The 15039-nt window shown below is 40.8% G+C and overlaps 1 protein-coding gene across 1 annotated transcript in view; it reads right to left on the reverse strand.

Annotated features, from left to right (window-relative positions):
- Positions 1-3145: 3145 nt before the first annotated feature.
- camk1da (calcium/calmodulin-dependent protein kinase 1Da) overlaps positions 3146-15039 on the reverse strand; it is a 69946-nt gene continuing 58052 nt past the window's right edge. Inside the window, exons 7-11 of the mRNA XM_065951330.1 lie at positions 14554-14666; positions 13096-13174; positions 12774-12861; positions 11782-12043; positions 3146-10916 (exon numbers count right to left, since the gene is read on the reverse strand). Of these exons, the coding sequence (XP_065807402.1) occupies positions 10789-10916; positions 11782-12043; positions 12774-12861; positions 13096-13174; positions 14554-14666 (670 nt within the window). The 3' untranslated portion in view covers positions 3146-10788. The remainder of the gene's footprint in view (positions 10917-11781; positions 12044-12773; positions 12862-13095; positions 13175-14553; positions 14667-15039) is intronic.

A 15039-nucleotide genomic window follows, 5' to 3' on the forward strand; every position in this document is an offset into this window, starting at 1 on the left:
AACGACGACAAAATGTGAGGCAGGGATGATGAGGAGGGATGCAGAGAGAAAGAGATGTGTTCATCAAAAGGTACATTTCAGCTTCTTGTTGCACGAACAACAAATGCACGGTGAAGGTGAGGAAAAACATTTGCCAATTCATGACCTGCATTTGATGATTGAGATGCTAAAATGAAAAGTGATTACAGACATGTCAGTGTGTCTTTTACCTTATGGGGTAGCAACCTTAAACATTTTGGTCTATATTAATAAAGCCCGGATGTCACAACAACAAGTCCAGGTAACAGGTACAGGGATCAATATGCCACTACTGAAAACAGAACTGAGAACTGCACACAAAGAAGAACTGAGCTTTTAGATGATCTGCAGATTCCCCACAGTCTGTTCAAACAAGTGTTATGACAAGTTGTATCTTGTGGTGGCTCAACACTAAGGCCAGTATGTGTAGAATTTGAAAGTGGTTTAAAAGAGTCTGATGGCACAAGCTTTCGACTTAAAGGGATTGGCTGGGTTTTTTGTGTGATACAAGATAGAATGTGATAGATTTAGGGGTGGTAATTAATTTCTTGAAAATGATTTACTTGGCGGGTTAAAGAATTCAGTTGTAAGCTTGTTCGTAAACCGCTCATTGAGGGTGTTTTTTTTTGTGTGTGCAATGTGTTCTGGGTGTCTCCTTATCCAGAGTTTGGCTGCCCAAACTCATGAGTGGTTTTGTAATCTTAGTTTAATCAAGAAGCATCTATTCTGCAGAATTATTTTTTGTTTTGGAGCAGCAACAACTGTTCAACTGGAAGACCTCAACCTTCCTACCTCAAGGGTAAACAATGCTTTTCATTAGTGTGTGTGTCCACATAGAACTTCATGCCACCCCTGGATAAATTAGGCCAGGCCAGGCCAGGCCAGTCAAGAAAGTCTAACTCCTCTACTACTGCTCGGATATAAGTATATGCATATATATATAATTATATAGTGGACGCATGATAAAAACATTAAACTGTAAGTCAGTAAACAGGTCAAACTATAACTCACCTGAATACAACATCATTGGGGAAGCTATTAAACCAGATCAACTAAGGAGACATTTTAGTTTGAATTCAACCTTCCACTTGCCTCATCTCTCCTTGGTGAAAGAGGATTTAGGCAATTTTAGAACTGCAGTGAAATAAAAAACATCCTTAAACCAAAACATTACTGCGTTAAAGTAATCCTTGCTGGTATAATCGTGCTATTTTGGAAACAGTTTAGAGTTTTCTTCACGTGGACGAGGGTTGGTAGAGGGAGCCATCATGTCACCCCCTGCTGTTTGCATTCAGACCTGTCTGTCCAAATGACACGCATGGTCCCTGCACACATTTCAGATTCCCCAACATGCCATGATCCCACCTCTATTCCCTGTGAGATTGTGTGTTATCTCGCTGCTTCAGTTGATCTGCCTTTAATTAGTTTTCTGAAATATACACACGCTGCTTAGAAAAGAACAAAACAACATGTCTCTGCAGGGGAGCGATGGGTGAGGAGGAGGAGAAACCCTGCAGCGAGAGAGTGAGGGGTGGAGAAGAGGAGGGGAGAGAGCAGAGAGGAGGGTGAAGTCTTGAATTAAAGATGAGGAGAAGGCAGTTTAAGAAGAGAGATCACTGACTTGGAGCACAAACACACTTAAAGCTCAACAGCCAAAGTCAACATATGGTGTTTTTATCTGTGCATGATGAAGTATTTGATTTAGCAGACATTCAGTTCTGCTGCTTTGCTATGTGTTTCATAAGGCTGGAGAGCCGAAATACTTTGAATTCACAATTTTAATTTTAGTGCTTTGGTTTGTGTGTGTTTTGAACAAGTGGACACATTCAATATGTGTATGTGTGGGTGCACATGTTCCTCGAAACAGGAGGATATCGCCACCTGGGAAGGAGAGAGTAGCAGAGGAAGTGTGATTACTTGAACCACAAGAAGCTCAAACAATAATTTTGGGATTAAAAAAAAAAATTCAGGCTAATACTGTTAAGCAGGTGAAGCTCAGTACCAAATGACGCTAACAAAGCTAGTTTAACAGTTGGGTCACTGACAATTGGTCATTTAGTGATACATTTTGGTCTTTAAAATTTGACTTTAACTTATAATTTAGCTAAAAAGTATTGTGTTGGAATGGCATGAAGTAGCCTGTTGCTTTTCTGTCGTGTTGATACATGTTAGCCTGTACTTAAAGGCAGGGTAATTTTCTAAAACTAGCATGATTTTGAAAGTAGCATTCCCTCAGTGCTCCGTCTGCACCATAGTCTGCACCCAAAACCCTATCCTCTGTGCTCCCTCAGAATCCACGCCCCTCAATTACATGCACAAGCGCCATTGGTCCAGAAGCAGACCTTAGCTCAGGCTTTGAGTCTGGGCTCGTGCACGGGGTAGAGAACGAGTAGGGAGACAGGGAGTGGTGCCTTGAGTCATGCTAGAGCAAGTATGCTACCATGCTAACAATGACAATTCTGTTGTATGTTAGTGTACCTACATTTGCATATTAGCACTAATGTGAAAGTAAGACTGAAGACAATGCACATACCTACAAAAAAAAGTTGACGAAAACAATTCAGCTTTAAAAAAGATTAGATTATTTATATCTTTAATTGAGTTACATAGGGGGCTTAGCAGCTGTAAAAACCCAAATTAGTCTTGAAGCTGCTGTTATAGAAGCAAATGCTGAGTGGTTTTGAAGGCCATAAATGTGTTTATAACTTCACTTTCAATGAATACTTCGTTACATTTTGGGCAGTCATTTAAGTACTATAAATTATTTTTATATGGGGAAAATCTGTTTTTAATGTTGTTATCCTAATGTGTTCCAACATGTGCAAGTAAAAGAAACATGTGCCTCATGTTAGCCACATCTGTCTTCTGTCTGCTAAAAACATCTGCTGGCAAAATGTCGGTCAAAGAAGGTGTAGGATGTCTGCTTTATAGCTGCACATATGGGTCCTGGAATTTGTATTTAAATAACTAACTACAAACACAGAGAGACACATTCTTCTGTGCACACTTGTCGGAAATCCAGTCCTAATTTTGAGTTGTAATAAAGAGACAGACCTTTGTCATTTTGTGGGAAAAGCACAGACACACATAACGAAGAAAAAAGGAAACAAAGTGTTGAAGACACACATTATGATCATTCAGGATTTATTCCAGGAGAAAGACAAATGAAACACAATCAGTCGCTCTGGCCTGTGTTGTCATGGTAGCTCTGATATGTGCACATGATTGTCGAAGGCATCTGATATACAAGCCCCATGAACAGAAATCATCATCATCATCATCATCTTCATCATTATCATCCCAGCACAACAGGTGTGTGGCAGGCGGTGCTCACTCTGAGACATGAGGGTGTCGTCGGCATAACGACGGTGCACAGGATGGGAGTTTGTTGTGTGTCACATGCAGAGAGTAAATACAATACAGCCCAGCTAACTCAGCAGGCTCTGGACAAGGACACCCACAGGGAGACACCAGTTCCAAGAAGCAGCTTGTTTAAAGATTCATTCAGACAAACAATTTTTAAGAAGCAGAGCAGAGTCTTAAGGGCAGATGCAAAGACCAGATTATAATATTTTAGACAGACTGAAGAAAAGCAACTTGGATACTTACAAAGTGTGATTATGCAACTCTTCAATCTTTTGGCAACAATAAGGAAACATTTATGGAAAGAAAAATTTACTTGCTTTTACACTATTATAATTTACAAAGCTGTAAAATACATACACTTTTAACACTTAGTTTTTCAATCTAAAAAATGGACTGTGTCCTATATCCCAGTGCAACTGACAAACCAGTATAAAATACTGGGACATGCAACAATATTACCGCAAGTGCAGCTGGCACCGTCACTAACTGCAAGCGTCTTGACACGATTTGACAATTTGCCTCCATTCATTAAATAGTGCAAGCAGCCAGTTCGCTGCACAAATCCTGCTGGTATACATCGCAACATGGACAAGGTTGGTGGCGCCACTTAAAAAAATAAAAACTTTTTCTGTCATTAGGTCATAATCTGGCATTCAAATTAAACAGTGGTATACTGTTAAGTAAAAAAAAACTTTGTGCAGCGCTAGTTTGATTAAAAAGACTAATCAATAAATTAAAGACAACGAGTTATCAGCAGAGGTGGGCAGCGCCGCTCTTGGTGAATTGGTGGTTGGCAGTGGGTCCGTACTTATAAACAATCTGCTATCTACTGTAGGCTGAAACCTCAACAACTTATCTGGTAGCTAGCAGGATTGGAAACTCCACATTGGGGAAACAGATGGCACTAGAAAGAGCTAAACAGCTGTGGACTTTGCTGAATGCAATGGAAATTGAAACATTTTTACCTTCTGGGCGACCCCACAAAAACAGAAAGATTCTAATACACTAGGTTTTATGTTAATTTACTTCCTTTGATGAACTGTTCACAAATTGTTTTACATAGGGTTTTTGGTCTAAATCACACAAGAGGATACCTTGATGTGCTATCAAAGTTACCATCCTAACCTCACTTAAGAACATTTTAATGCATTGTTTTTTTAAAATTCCATTTCTGTCAGATCATTTTTGAAATACCAAAGGCCCCAGTGACGACCGTATCTGGTAAGATATTCTTGCTAATGAATAACAGAATAGCAAAACTTATCTAGTCACCCATGATTTCTTTTCTTGGGGGGGAAACAGCTCAAGAATAAATCTCTCTCAAAACTGTTTGTGGAACTGAAATTCTAAACAGCTTTCTGTGGACTCTGGCGTCTCAACCCGTGTACGTCTTTACATTATACAAAGATACTAACATCATACAAGGGAATATAAGAGAAACAGTCATTGGTGATGTTGAATCGTTGAAGCACTTTTGTCGAACATGCTTGTGTTTTCATCTTTTGTGACGACGCAATTGGTCACCGTCTTTGTATATAAAAAGAAAAGGTCTGAGAAGTGTGAGCTCAAAGGGCAGAGAGCAGACGAGAGCGATCCTAGCTGCTCCTCGCTGTTAACAGTGTGTTTCATAGTCGATCACAGCTTTGGATTTCTTCCTTTAGAATGGCAAAAAAACGTAAGCCTGAGTTCAGTAATTGTTGCTTTCACTTGAAGCTGGACTGATGTGTACATTTACATGTACAGCCAAAGTACACTGAAGTGGTTGTGAAACACTGACGGCATACAGGTGGCAGCCACACAGTGCTGGACAGTACATGAAAGCAAACCTCAGTGGGGAATAAAGGGGATTTAAGTTATTTTTTTATACATTTAACATTCCATAGAGAATACAATCAACTTCCCTCAACACACACACACGCTCACTCATCCACTCCCACATGCCTGAACAGCAAAACATTTGTAAATATTGTCTTGAAAATTATCATTCATATTCACAATCTATTTACACTAGCGTCTCGAACATTGAAGTATTCATTCAGAAAAAACGTCTTTTTTTTCTTTTTTTTTTACAGCAGACATATTTGTACATATAACCACAGAGCAGCATGAACCTGAACCCTCTGCCTGCCTCACAATGACATTCATAAACCCAAATGTCCAGACTAACATGGACGACATCACATTTAACGAAACATGCTCTTACAGTGTTGGCTGATGATACATTAACATCGTTTAGTGCTCGAGAGAAACCTGGTAGACCGCTTTAACTATGTGGCTCATTTAATAATAATAATAGACAAATTCATGGTTAAGCATTTAGAGGAAGAATGTGCGACATTTTACACATAAATATAGCATAAATCCAGTATATCCTCTGTAAATATCTCTCTAAGTCGTGACTGTCTACAATGAGTAAAAAGAGTGAGTCCCGCTGGCTGTGTTGTTGTCTGAGCCGTGTTTACATGGACAGGACGGCCGGACGGATAGTCCCTGTGTATTAAAGCTGTTAAAGTGAGGGACTATAGAAAAGAAGAATAACATACTGTACTGAATGCTTTTTGAATGTCACGTTAGCGTTTTTAGATCATGGTCATTCCATGTAAATTTACATGCAATGTGAAGCTACGAGCTAACCAAAGAGCGCTAACCATTAGCATGCTTACGCATAATTACGTCCACCGCTTGCTCTTAGCACTAAGTGCTTAATTACGGTGTTTTCCAATTCGATAACTCTTTTTTGCAAACTCAAGTGGAGAGGGGTTGGAGGTGTGTCGCTGGAGGAGAGCGGGGGCTTCAGAATAGCGGAGGTGTGGCCAAACATCAGTTTGTTTTGGTTTCATGCTGGTGCTCCAGGGCGACATCTAGTGGATCAAAAAGTCGCACATTCTTCATTTAAAACAGACCAAACTACAGCATGTTGAAGTAACTTACTCCCCTAATGTTTTTAGCCACAGGGGTATTTTCTTTTTTTTGCAATCCCAAGCTCAAGAAAAAGCATCAACAACACTTAAAAATGTTTTCAAAAAATGCATAGTGTTCAATGGTCATGAAAACATGGTTACAGTGAATAATTAGATTAAGGTGACCGTAGGAATAAAGCCCTTATATGTTAAAAATCCCCTCAGTAACACATGAAGAATAACATGAACTGGCTTTAGTGTTAGGTTAGAAGAGACAAATGTAACATGTTAACATACTAAAAAAAAAAAGATTGAATTAAAATGCTGAATACTGAACTACAGAGTCATGCAGTACAAGACATGTGGGTGCTTCCCTGATAAATGCACATTTAAAATAACAAAATTAATCAGGCTAACTTGGTCTTTGATTCTTAAATCCACCATAAAAAAATGTAACTTAAGCCCTAATTTGACTGGATGAGTTGTGAGGACAGCGTGCATATACTGTAGCTGTAATGAGTTTTCCTTTCCAAATACGCAAGATTCAAGTGTTTCAAAAACAATGCAGTCGATCTGGTGAGTGTGTTTAGGGCCTGTACATATATCAGATTAAAAGGAAAAGAGGATTTCTATGTAAGGATAATTCTCAGGTAATAGGACATGTTTAAAAACAATTAAAAATGGTCATATTCCTGAAGCTGTGCAGTGTGGCTTTACATTAATACAACCCAAAAAGGCTGAAGACTAGTAATGCCTGAATGTCTCACTTTTTAAAAAAATCCTTGACCTCTCTAATTCCTCACATTAATGTTTAATTTTTGCAATCAATGTGAATGAATTATGTGGTGACAATAGTCCCAAACAAATTACCTTTTTAATACTGTTCATCCCCTTTCACACATGCACTGCACTCCAAATTTCCAGGAATTTTTGTTTTGTTTTGATGTATGAACACAAACAAATTTTTTTCAGCAGGATTTACCCAGACTTCTCTGCTCCAGCTTTCTAGTCGTTAGTAGTTTCGGCAGGAGGTCAGGTTTGTTGATGTACCTTCAAGCTAACAGGATGGGGTAATAACGCTCATAATCTGTGACCGGGCCAGGGACTGGTGTGATTTTAGTGTACATAATGAAACTGTGCTCAGTATGTTCTCTGATCTTTTCTTTATACCTCGAACGCAACCAAATATAATGGAAAAAACTGTCAACATGGCTTCTAACTTTGTTGCTTGTCTGCCATTTTCGTGCGTCATTTTTATGACACGTCTTGCTTGCCCGTCTGACAGCGAAATCTTCCCATCATGAGAGGCATGTGTGAACACGTCACTCAGGAAGATTTCAGGGGCAAGGAGTCTGAAATTTTCTAGAAATTAACAGTACATGTGTGTAAACGGCTTACAGTCAACTTTTGCTAAAAGCTACGGTGCCCAGCTATTTTAGGAACATATCTTGAAATGTGAACTATGTACTTCTGGTTTATTTTTAGAAAATAATGTCCCAAGTAGGAGAAAATTAGGTAAAAGATTAAAGCTAATGATTGGGTAGAAAGGTTGCAAAGTATTACAAGAGCAACTGGCACGTTGGATGGAGGGGAAAAAAACAAGAATGCTGGAACTGTCCATTCAGAGCTGGTTAAAGAAAGAAGGTGCTGCTCTTAAAGAACAGAGATCATGAATTCATACAGTTCGATTGGGTAGCATTCAAAGTCAGCGCCAAAGAGCTGTGAGTTTTAATACACACAACGGTGCAGCAAGCCAGAAGTGAATTCCACAAAGCTTGGGTGAGATTTGATCTACAGTTTGTTTTCTTTCAGTGTAAATTGACTTTCTTCCAGCTGGTGTGTCACACCTTTCTGACATTCCAAGCAGATTAAAACAAGCACTATGTTTATAATTTGCCGATACTTTTCAGCACCAGTCGGTGCACATAAAAAAAGGTTCATGGCAAGACGTTGAATGGGTCAATACAGTTCACTCCAGATTCATATGCAGCTGGAGTTCAGCCCTTAATGCAAGTCCACTTCTATCTCAAACAGCGTCGTTTTCAAATACTTGGTTCTAACTCATTTATCAAATGAAATGGAGCCATTTGTTTCCATACCATGCACTAGTCTTTGGCTATAATTCAAAAATAAAGGGATTGGTTTAATTGCTTCTGACAAAGACGTGACAATCTGATAAGCGTGAGTGAGCACCCGACATTTCACCGCTCTACTCTCTGAGTTCAGTCTAAAAGGCTATCACTACGAGTGACACAATCTGAACTACTGTAGTTATGACAGCGTCAGGAAAAGATGACATTTGAGTTCTTTCGAGTTTGTCACATTGAATGTAACTTAGAACAAAAAAAGGACCTCAAGCTTTGGACTCCAACCATTCCATTTAACCCACATGTATTGGCTTTTTTTTAAAACAAGAAGATGGAAGTGTGTTACATATTTTGGTTTTGCTGCTCATACCTAAATAAATAGTTCAGATTTGCTATATTTTGACCGGTTCTCAAATTGTGAAAAACCAACCCATCTCTGTGTACTGTTGGGTGACAAAGGGTTCGACAAAGGGTTCGCCAAAGGATCACCAGACACAACAAAAACCCAACCTATCCTCCATGTTTATCCCCTGCTCTATACAATTCCTACTGTGCTGTTTCAGAGCGGTAGATTGTGTCAACAAAACAAAACAGCCAAGATAGTAGACTCTAGTTGTGCATGCTCAAAAAGCCTCTGAGGTCCTTGGTGGTATTGTCAGTTTCAACATCTGAGTCCTCCATGGTCACAGGTGAGTATAAGTCAAAACCACACTGAACCAAGTGCACAGCTGACATCTAAAGCCCTGGATCATTAACTGTGACGTCACAACAACTGAACTGAAAGTACCGACAGAAAAACCTAAATCCAGAAAACCGGTATTTGCCAGCTCACAGTGCAGCTGCAGTTTTCCCTGAGCACATTCGAACTGGGCGCGGCTTGACGACGCAAAAAAAGTGAGATCATGGCTTCTTAAGAAGGGGGAAAGGAACACGCGCTTGCTTCTCCATTTTGGATTCATTCTCTACAAATGCGAAACCCTCTGAGGGCCCATGTGGAGGAGGTTAAATATCTCAGAGGCGATTTGTAACTGGACTGCGTTGCTCAGGGGTCCTCAAATAATTAGCCATCGCGTAGTCGCAAACATTCTCCACCGGAGGCAGTTTTCCAGAACATTCCTCCATCGATCCTTTTCTTTACCTGCTGCATGTTTCATACTAACCTGTATGTGTTACCCTGTAAAGGGTGATTGTTACAAAAGTCTTATAAAGTAAGAAAAAGAATAAACAAATCGGAAACTTTCAGACAATCCTCTAACATCCACTCTAAGGTTTACAATCTCTAATCTCTGATTAACACTGGTGGATGGCGGCTAATCCGTGTCTGAGAATTTATCCAACCCTTCTCTGTGCAAAAATACATAAAGAGCTTACTTATGTTTCCATATCTGAACAGTCGTATGGTACCTTTAAAGCACTTCTTAAAGCACAAACATACAAAGAAGCCCATAAGGACATAGAAAATGTCTTACAGGTGCTATATGTAACATTTAAAGATGAGGAGATCACTGTCACATTAGTGTGATACGTTGGTAAGAAGTCAGTACGAGGTGTCTTAAGAAGCCTCTTGTCTGCACTTCACCCAGTCAACAGATTGGATTTGGAGGGATTCTGCTTGATTGTTTTATGGCACTTCACAGGAAGGTGGCGCTGTTCTTCTAGAGCAAAAAAAGAGCCATAACTTCAGTGGTTAAGCGGTGGAGAAATGAAGGGGTCATGGAGATTGGAGTCTTGATTCAATGCTAGTACACATGATAATCAGAGAACACTAACCCTCTTGGCCATAGTGTTGTTTTTTTTGACAGTGATTGTACCAAAATAGCATTTCTTCTGTGACGATGATAACCCTTTTTTTTTAAAGTTACACATACCACCTTCAAAACTGAACATTGAGAATAATAAAAAAGAAATCAATCCAGTTGCCAACAGTCAAACCTAGTTAGGAAAAAGCTAAATACAGTGGCGCAGGACAGACCAGATTAAGGAGGGAAGTTGATGTTTACTGACATTAAATAATATTTCACCCCCGGCCCAACTGGGAACCATCAACTTCTTCTCGAACAGGCAAGTCGACACCCACGCGTCGCCTGCATCCCAACACAGCCAGGCATTCGAACATCCTCTGTGGCCGTGTCGTGGCATTCTAAGCGGCGCCCTCTCGGTGGGAGGAGGGTGTACAGCGTGGCCCTGCATGGCCTGAAACGTTTGGGCGGAGGTAATGTCCTCTGCTCTCCCTGGAGCAGGGCGAGGAACTGGTTGGGGCGGCACATCCGAACAGGAACGCAGTGAGGAGAGGGAGGTAAGAGGAAGAAGAAGAAAGAGGAGGAGCCTCTTCTTCTCCTGTCGTCCTCCGGCTCTTTCCCTCTCTTTCTGCCTCACAGCGCTGTGGCCTCCCAGCTGGTCCCCCGCGGGACCTGGCGTCACTTGGTCTCTGTGAGCACCGGGGCCGGACCTGCTGAGGGATGTGGCCGGTTCAGCTCGGCGCCGGCGGCGGCGGGAGAAGACGCTGCAGATGCCAGACTGCAGGGTGTGGCTGGTGCAGTTACACCTGAGAGGGGAAAAAAAGACACAGACAGAGAAGCAGCGAGTATTACAAAGTGAATATTTTCAAAGGTGAAATATAAATATCAAACAGAACACAGCTTTTAATTCAGCTCCACCCATGAGAGTGGAGAAGGTCCCACATTGCCCCAACCCTCTCCTCCCTCCATTGGCTGCTCGTTACTTACAGGGCTGATTTTAAAATTCTTTTAACAACTTTTAAAACACAACACGGGCTAGCCCCCCACCTTACATTACAGAACTTTGAACCCCTTATGCTCCCAGCCGAAATCTTAGATCATCAAGAGCACCTTTATGAGTCGTTCCTAGAGCTCGGCTGGTTACCAAGGGCGACCGGGCATTTGCCATCAGAGCACCTAAACTCTGGAACTCCGAACCGAAGAAATTAGGCTGGCTTATTTTCAAATCCTTGCTCAAAAAACACTTTTATAGGAAGGCCTTTTTAACGATTGATTAGTAATTCATGTCCTGCTTTAATTAATTTAATACATTTTTATTCATAATTCTATAACTCACCAATGTTTTATCCTGTGTATTTTGTGAAGCACTTTTCATGTATTTTTTATTTAGTTTGATTGAATGCATTCTGTAAAGCACTTTGTAACCTTGTTTAGATAAGTGCTATATAAATAAAGTTATTATTGTTATTATTATTATTTATTATAATAACCACTATAGCCTGAAGGTAAATCTGAATGACAGTGCTGCTGTGTCAGGATGAGTTCACTAAACTACGACTGGACAAGTGCTGTTTGTCTAAGGTTTAAATGATCAAGTCTTTAAATGCTTTTGACACACACATATGTTGTCTTGACTTTGTAGTACAACTAATACCACTGAATCAAACTTACATTCTTTGCGAGGAGCTGCTATGTCGTTGTCAATGGCAGAGGTTTTGTTGGCGGCCACGTTGGTGCCCGGGCCTTGTGCCGCCTGGCCGCTGCTTTGGCTCTGAGCAGGCTGGATCTGGCCCGCCGGGCTCTGGCTCGGGGCGGGTTTCTGGGCCTGGCTCGTCCTGGTCGGCGGGTTGGACTGGTCCATGCTGCTCCCCATGCTGCTGCCAAGCTGCAGCCGCCTCATGTGCCGGACCACGGCGGTGGCATTGAATGCTTGCTGGAGAGGAGAGGAGAGGGAAACGAGGAGGTGATGGTGAACAGAAACAGAAAGCTCTCACTTTGCATCAATACCTGTGTGTGTCAGAAAAAAAACATTGTGGGGAATCATTCTTATTTTATATTATTGATCTCCTGTTTGAGTTTGATTTAACAGCAGGGGACGTAAACTGAACGATACTGTGTCAGAGGAAGGTGGAAACGGCCCAAAACATTTGACATCTACATATTGTTTAAGCATGAGCCCAGTGGATTATGAATGTACTGTAATGGGATTATTTTTGAGATTTTTAAAAATTCAGTCATAGAAAAGATCAAAAAAGGGGATTCTTTGTTTGATAGGGGCTTTGAAGTCGCAGTCCAGGATCTGCTTTGAATGAACTGGCACTAGTGCAGAAATACCGTGATATGGTCTTCTGTTCCAGTTTATCTTCCATTAAAACCATCTGAGGTTCAGATATTACACGAGCTGGAAGTGCTATTAACACCCCGAGCTGAGGGTGACGTACTGTGAGGAGCAGGTCTTGAAGAAAGGGGGAGATTTGTTTCAAGTCTGCAGGTAAGTTTTATATAAACGTCTCAGAAGAAAAGTGATGATGGAGGTGAACTCTAGATCATATCAGGCCAGGTTTTTTACTACTGAGTGATTCATCTTCTCAAACACAGACTATCGTTTGAGTAGCCGTGCAGCCGAACCCAAAAAGGAATAAAGTGCAGTAAACATCATTTACCCTCCATTTGCTCTTGGCAAAGTTCTTCTTGATCTGACGACTGACTGACTCATGGATGTTCTTGCAGAGTGCTGTATCCCCGGAGATCCTGATAAATATAAACACACGCACAATCACAAAAGACCTCTGACTGTTAATCAATACTTATATTGATTTTATGCCTTTTTGCAAGCTTGTGTATGTGTGTGTGTGTCAGTGTGTGTGTGTGTGTGTGTGTGTGTCAGTGTGTGTGTGTGTGTGTGTGTCAGTGTGTCAGTGTGTGTGTGTGTGTGTGTGTCAGTGTGTGTGTGTGTGTGTGTGTGTGTGAGTGTGTGTTCCTCACCAGGGGTGTCTGAGAGCCAGGTCGCAGGTGAAACGCTTGGCTGGATCTTTTTCCATCAGGCTGCCGATGAAGTCCTTGGCTGGAGGACAAGAAAACATGACGAAGGCCACAAAAGGTAAATCATTTCAGACAAATAAACACCTAATCAACCGTAAGCAGCGTTTTTTAAATTCAATTATCAGGATAATCTACAAATGAAGGCTATCTAAACTTAAACCTGCTGTCTGTAAGACCATTATCTTTCCATAAACTGTCAACAACATGGACGTGGTCTCAGTCAGTATGTTTACATAATGTAAAAACAACAATCAAGTGCGACTAAAACTCAACTTTTAAAATGCAGGTAAACATTACGTTAGATTGACTGAAAACCTACTGAATCTAATTTCTCTAAACCAGCCGAACACACCTCATTGATAATAATAATAAGATATAATCTCTTAATCCCATGAGGGGAATTTAAATATACACTTTGTTATAAGCTTCACACACAGGCTGAAATACACACACACATGCACAAAAAGGATCCTATGGACATGTACTGATAGAGAGATGTCAAAGTGAAGGGGCTCCTGAGCGCTCACAGTTCCCGTGCAGGGCTTTGACTTGGAAGTTGAGCAGCATTAATGCATAGAATAAAAACCTTAAAGAAAACAAGGTGCAGGTATTGACATGGTAAATGATTGAGCATGTACCACACATTTATATACAGACAAGAAGACACCGTTTATGTTGTGTCAGCTGAAGGAGTTAAACATACTGTACATGCAGGGAAGGAAAACAGTTTACCATTTGACAACTTGTTTGTGGATTGTTTTGTATGAGATGTAATAGGTCAACCCGAAGGTCCAACAGTAACTAGCTGAAAGGGGACGTTTAGCCTGTTGTACAACACTAAATGAATAACGAAAGGAGAACTTCAATTATTGCCATATCCAAAATGCATATGCCAAATATCTGATAGCATCTGAGAAAGACGCATAAAACTATTACTAACCATGTCAACCTCAGGGTGTGAGTAGAAGAAGAAATGTAACACCAAAGTTATCAGTATCATAAATGTCTCTACAAACTTTAATTTCATTCCTTCCAGTAAATAAATGTTGGACCTGCAGTCAAAGCATGGCGACCAACAGTTCCTATATTAGATTGTAAATGACACAAACTGGACTGGAGTTACTCCGCTGGTTTTACTGCCAAGCCTTTACAGCTGACTAATGATGACCCCCTCCCCCCCCAAAACACAAACACACACACACACACACACACACACACACACACACACACACACACACATTCTCAAACACATTCATTCCAGACAGATGACGTCACAGGCCGTGATGGAGAGGAGGTGTGTGGTCCATATGTGCCTCATGGTGGTCGACGGACGAGAGGAAGGGGAAATGTTGAAGAGGAGGGGGGGGATGGAGGAGGTAAAGGAGGGAGGCAAAGGCTCACCTGAGTCCGATATGTCGTCCCAGTACGGCGCGTCAAACTCGTAGTCGGCTTTCAGGATCTGTTCAAAGAGTTTGGAGTCGTTCTCGTCGTAGAACGGCGGGTAACCACACAGCCTGCAGAACGGAGAGTTGTTCAATCAATGATTCACTTAATAAGTCAACCATTTAGTCTTTTCCTCAATCAGCCAATGATTGATTAGATATATCATTCTATATTCTGCCAAACAATTACTCATTCGTTCATTTAGTCATTGATCCATTTACTTCCTCATTCCTAATTCTTTCTCCTCTTTAGGGTTAGAAAAATCGATAGTTTTTGTCAATCTACAGAAGAAATACATCACCAAAACATAATTACTAATCTTTGGTTCAGTCGTTTTTTCAAAACAACGCAAAAAAATGATGTTTCCTTATTATTATCAAAATTTTTGTTTTGGCCTTTACTTTACAGAAAGCTTAAGATTGACAGGAAATATCGGGAAGAGAG

The sequence above is a fragment of the Labrus bergylta genome, chromosome 23 (assembly GCF_963930695.1).
Source record: "Labrus bergylta chromosome 23, fLabBer1.1, whole genome shotgun sequence".
NCBI classification, from domain to species: domain Eukaryota; kingdom Metazoa; phylum Chordata; class Actinopteri; order Labriformes; family Labridae; genus Labrus; species Labrus bergylta.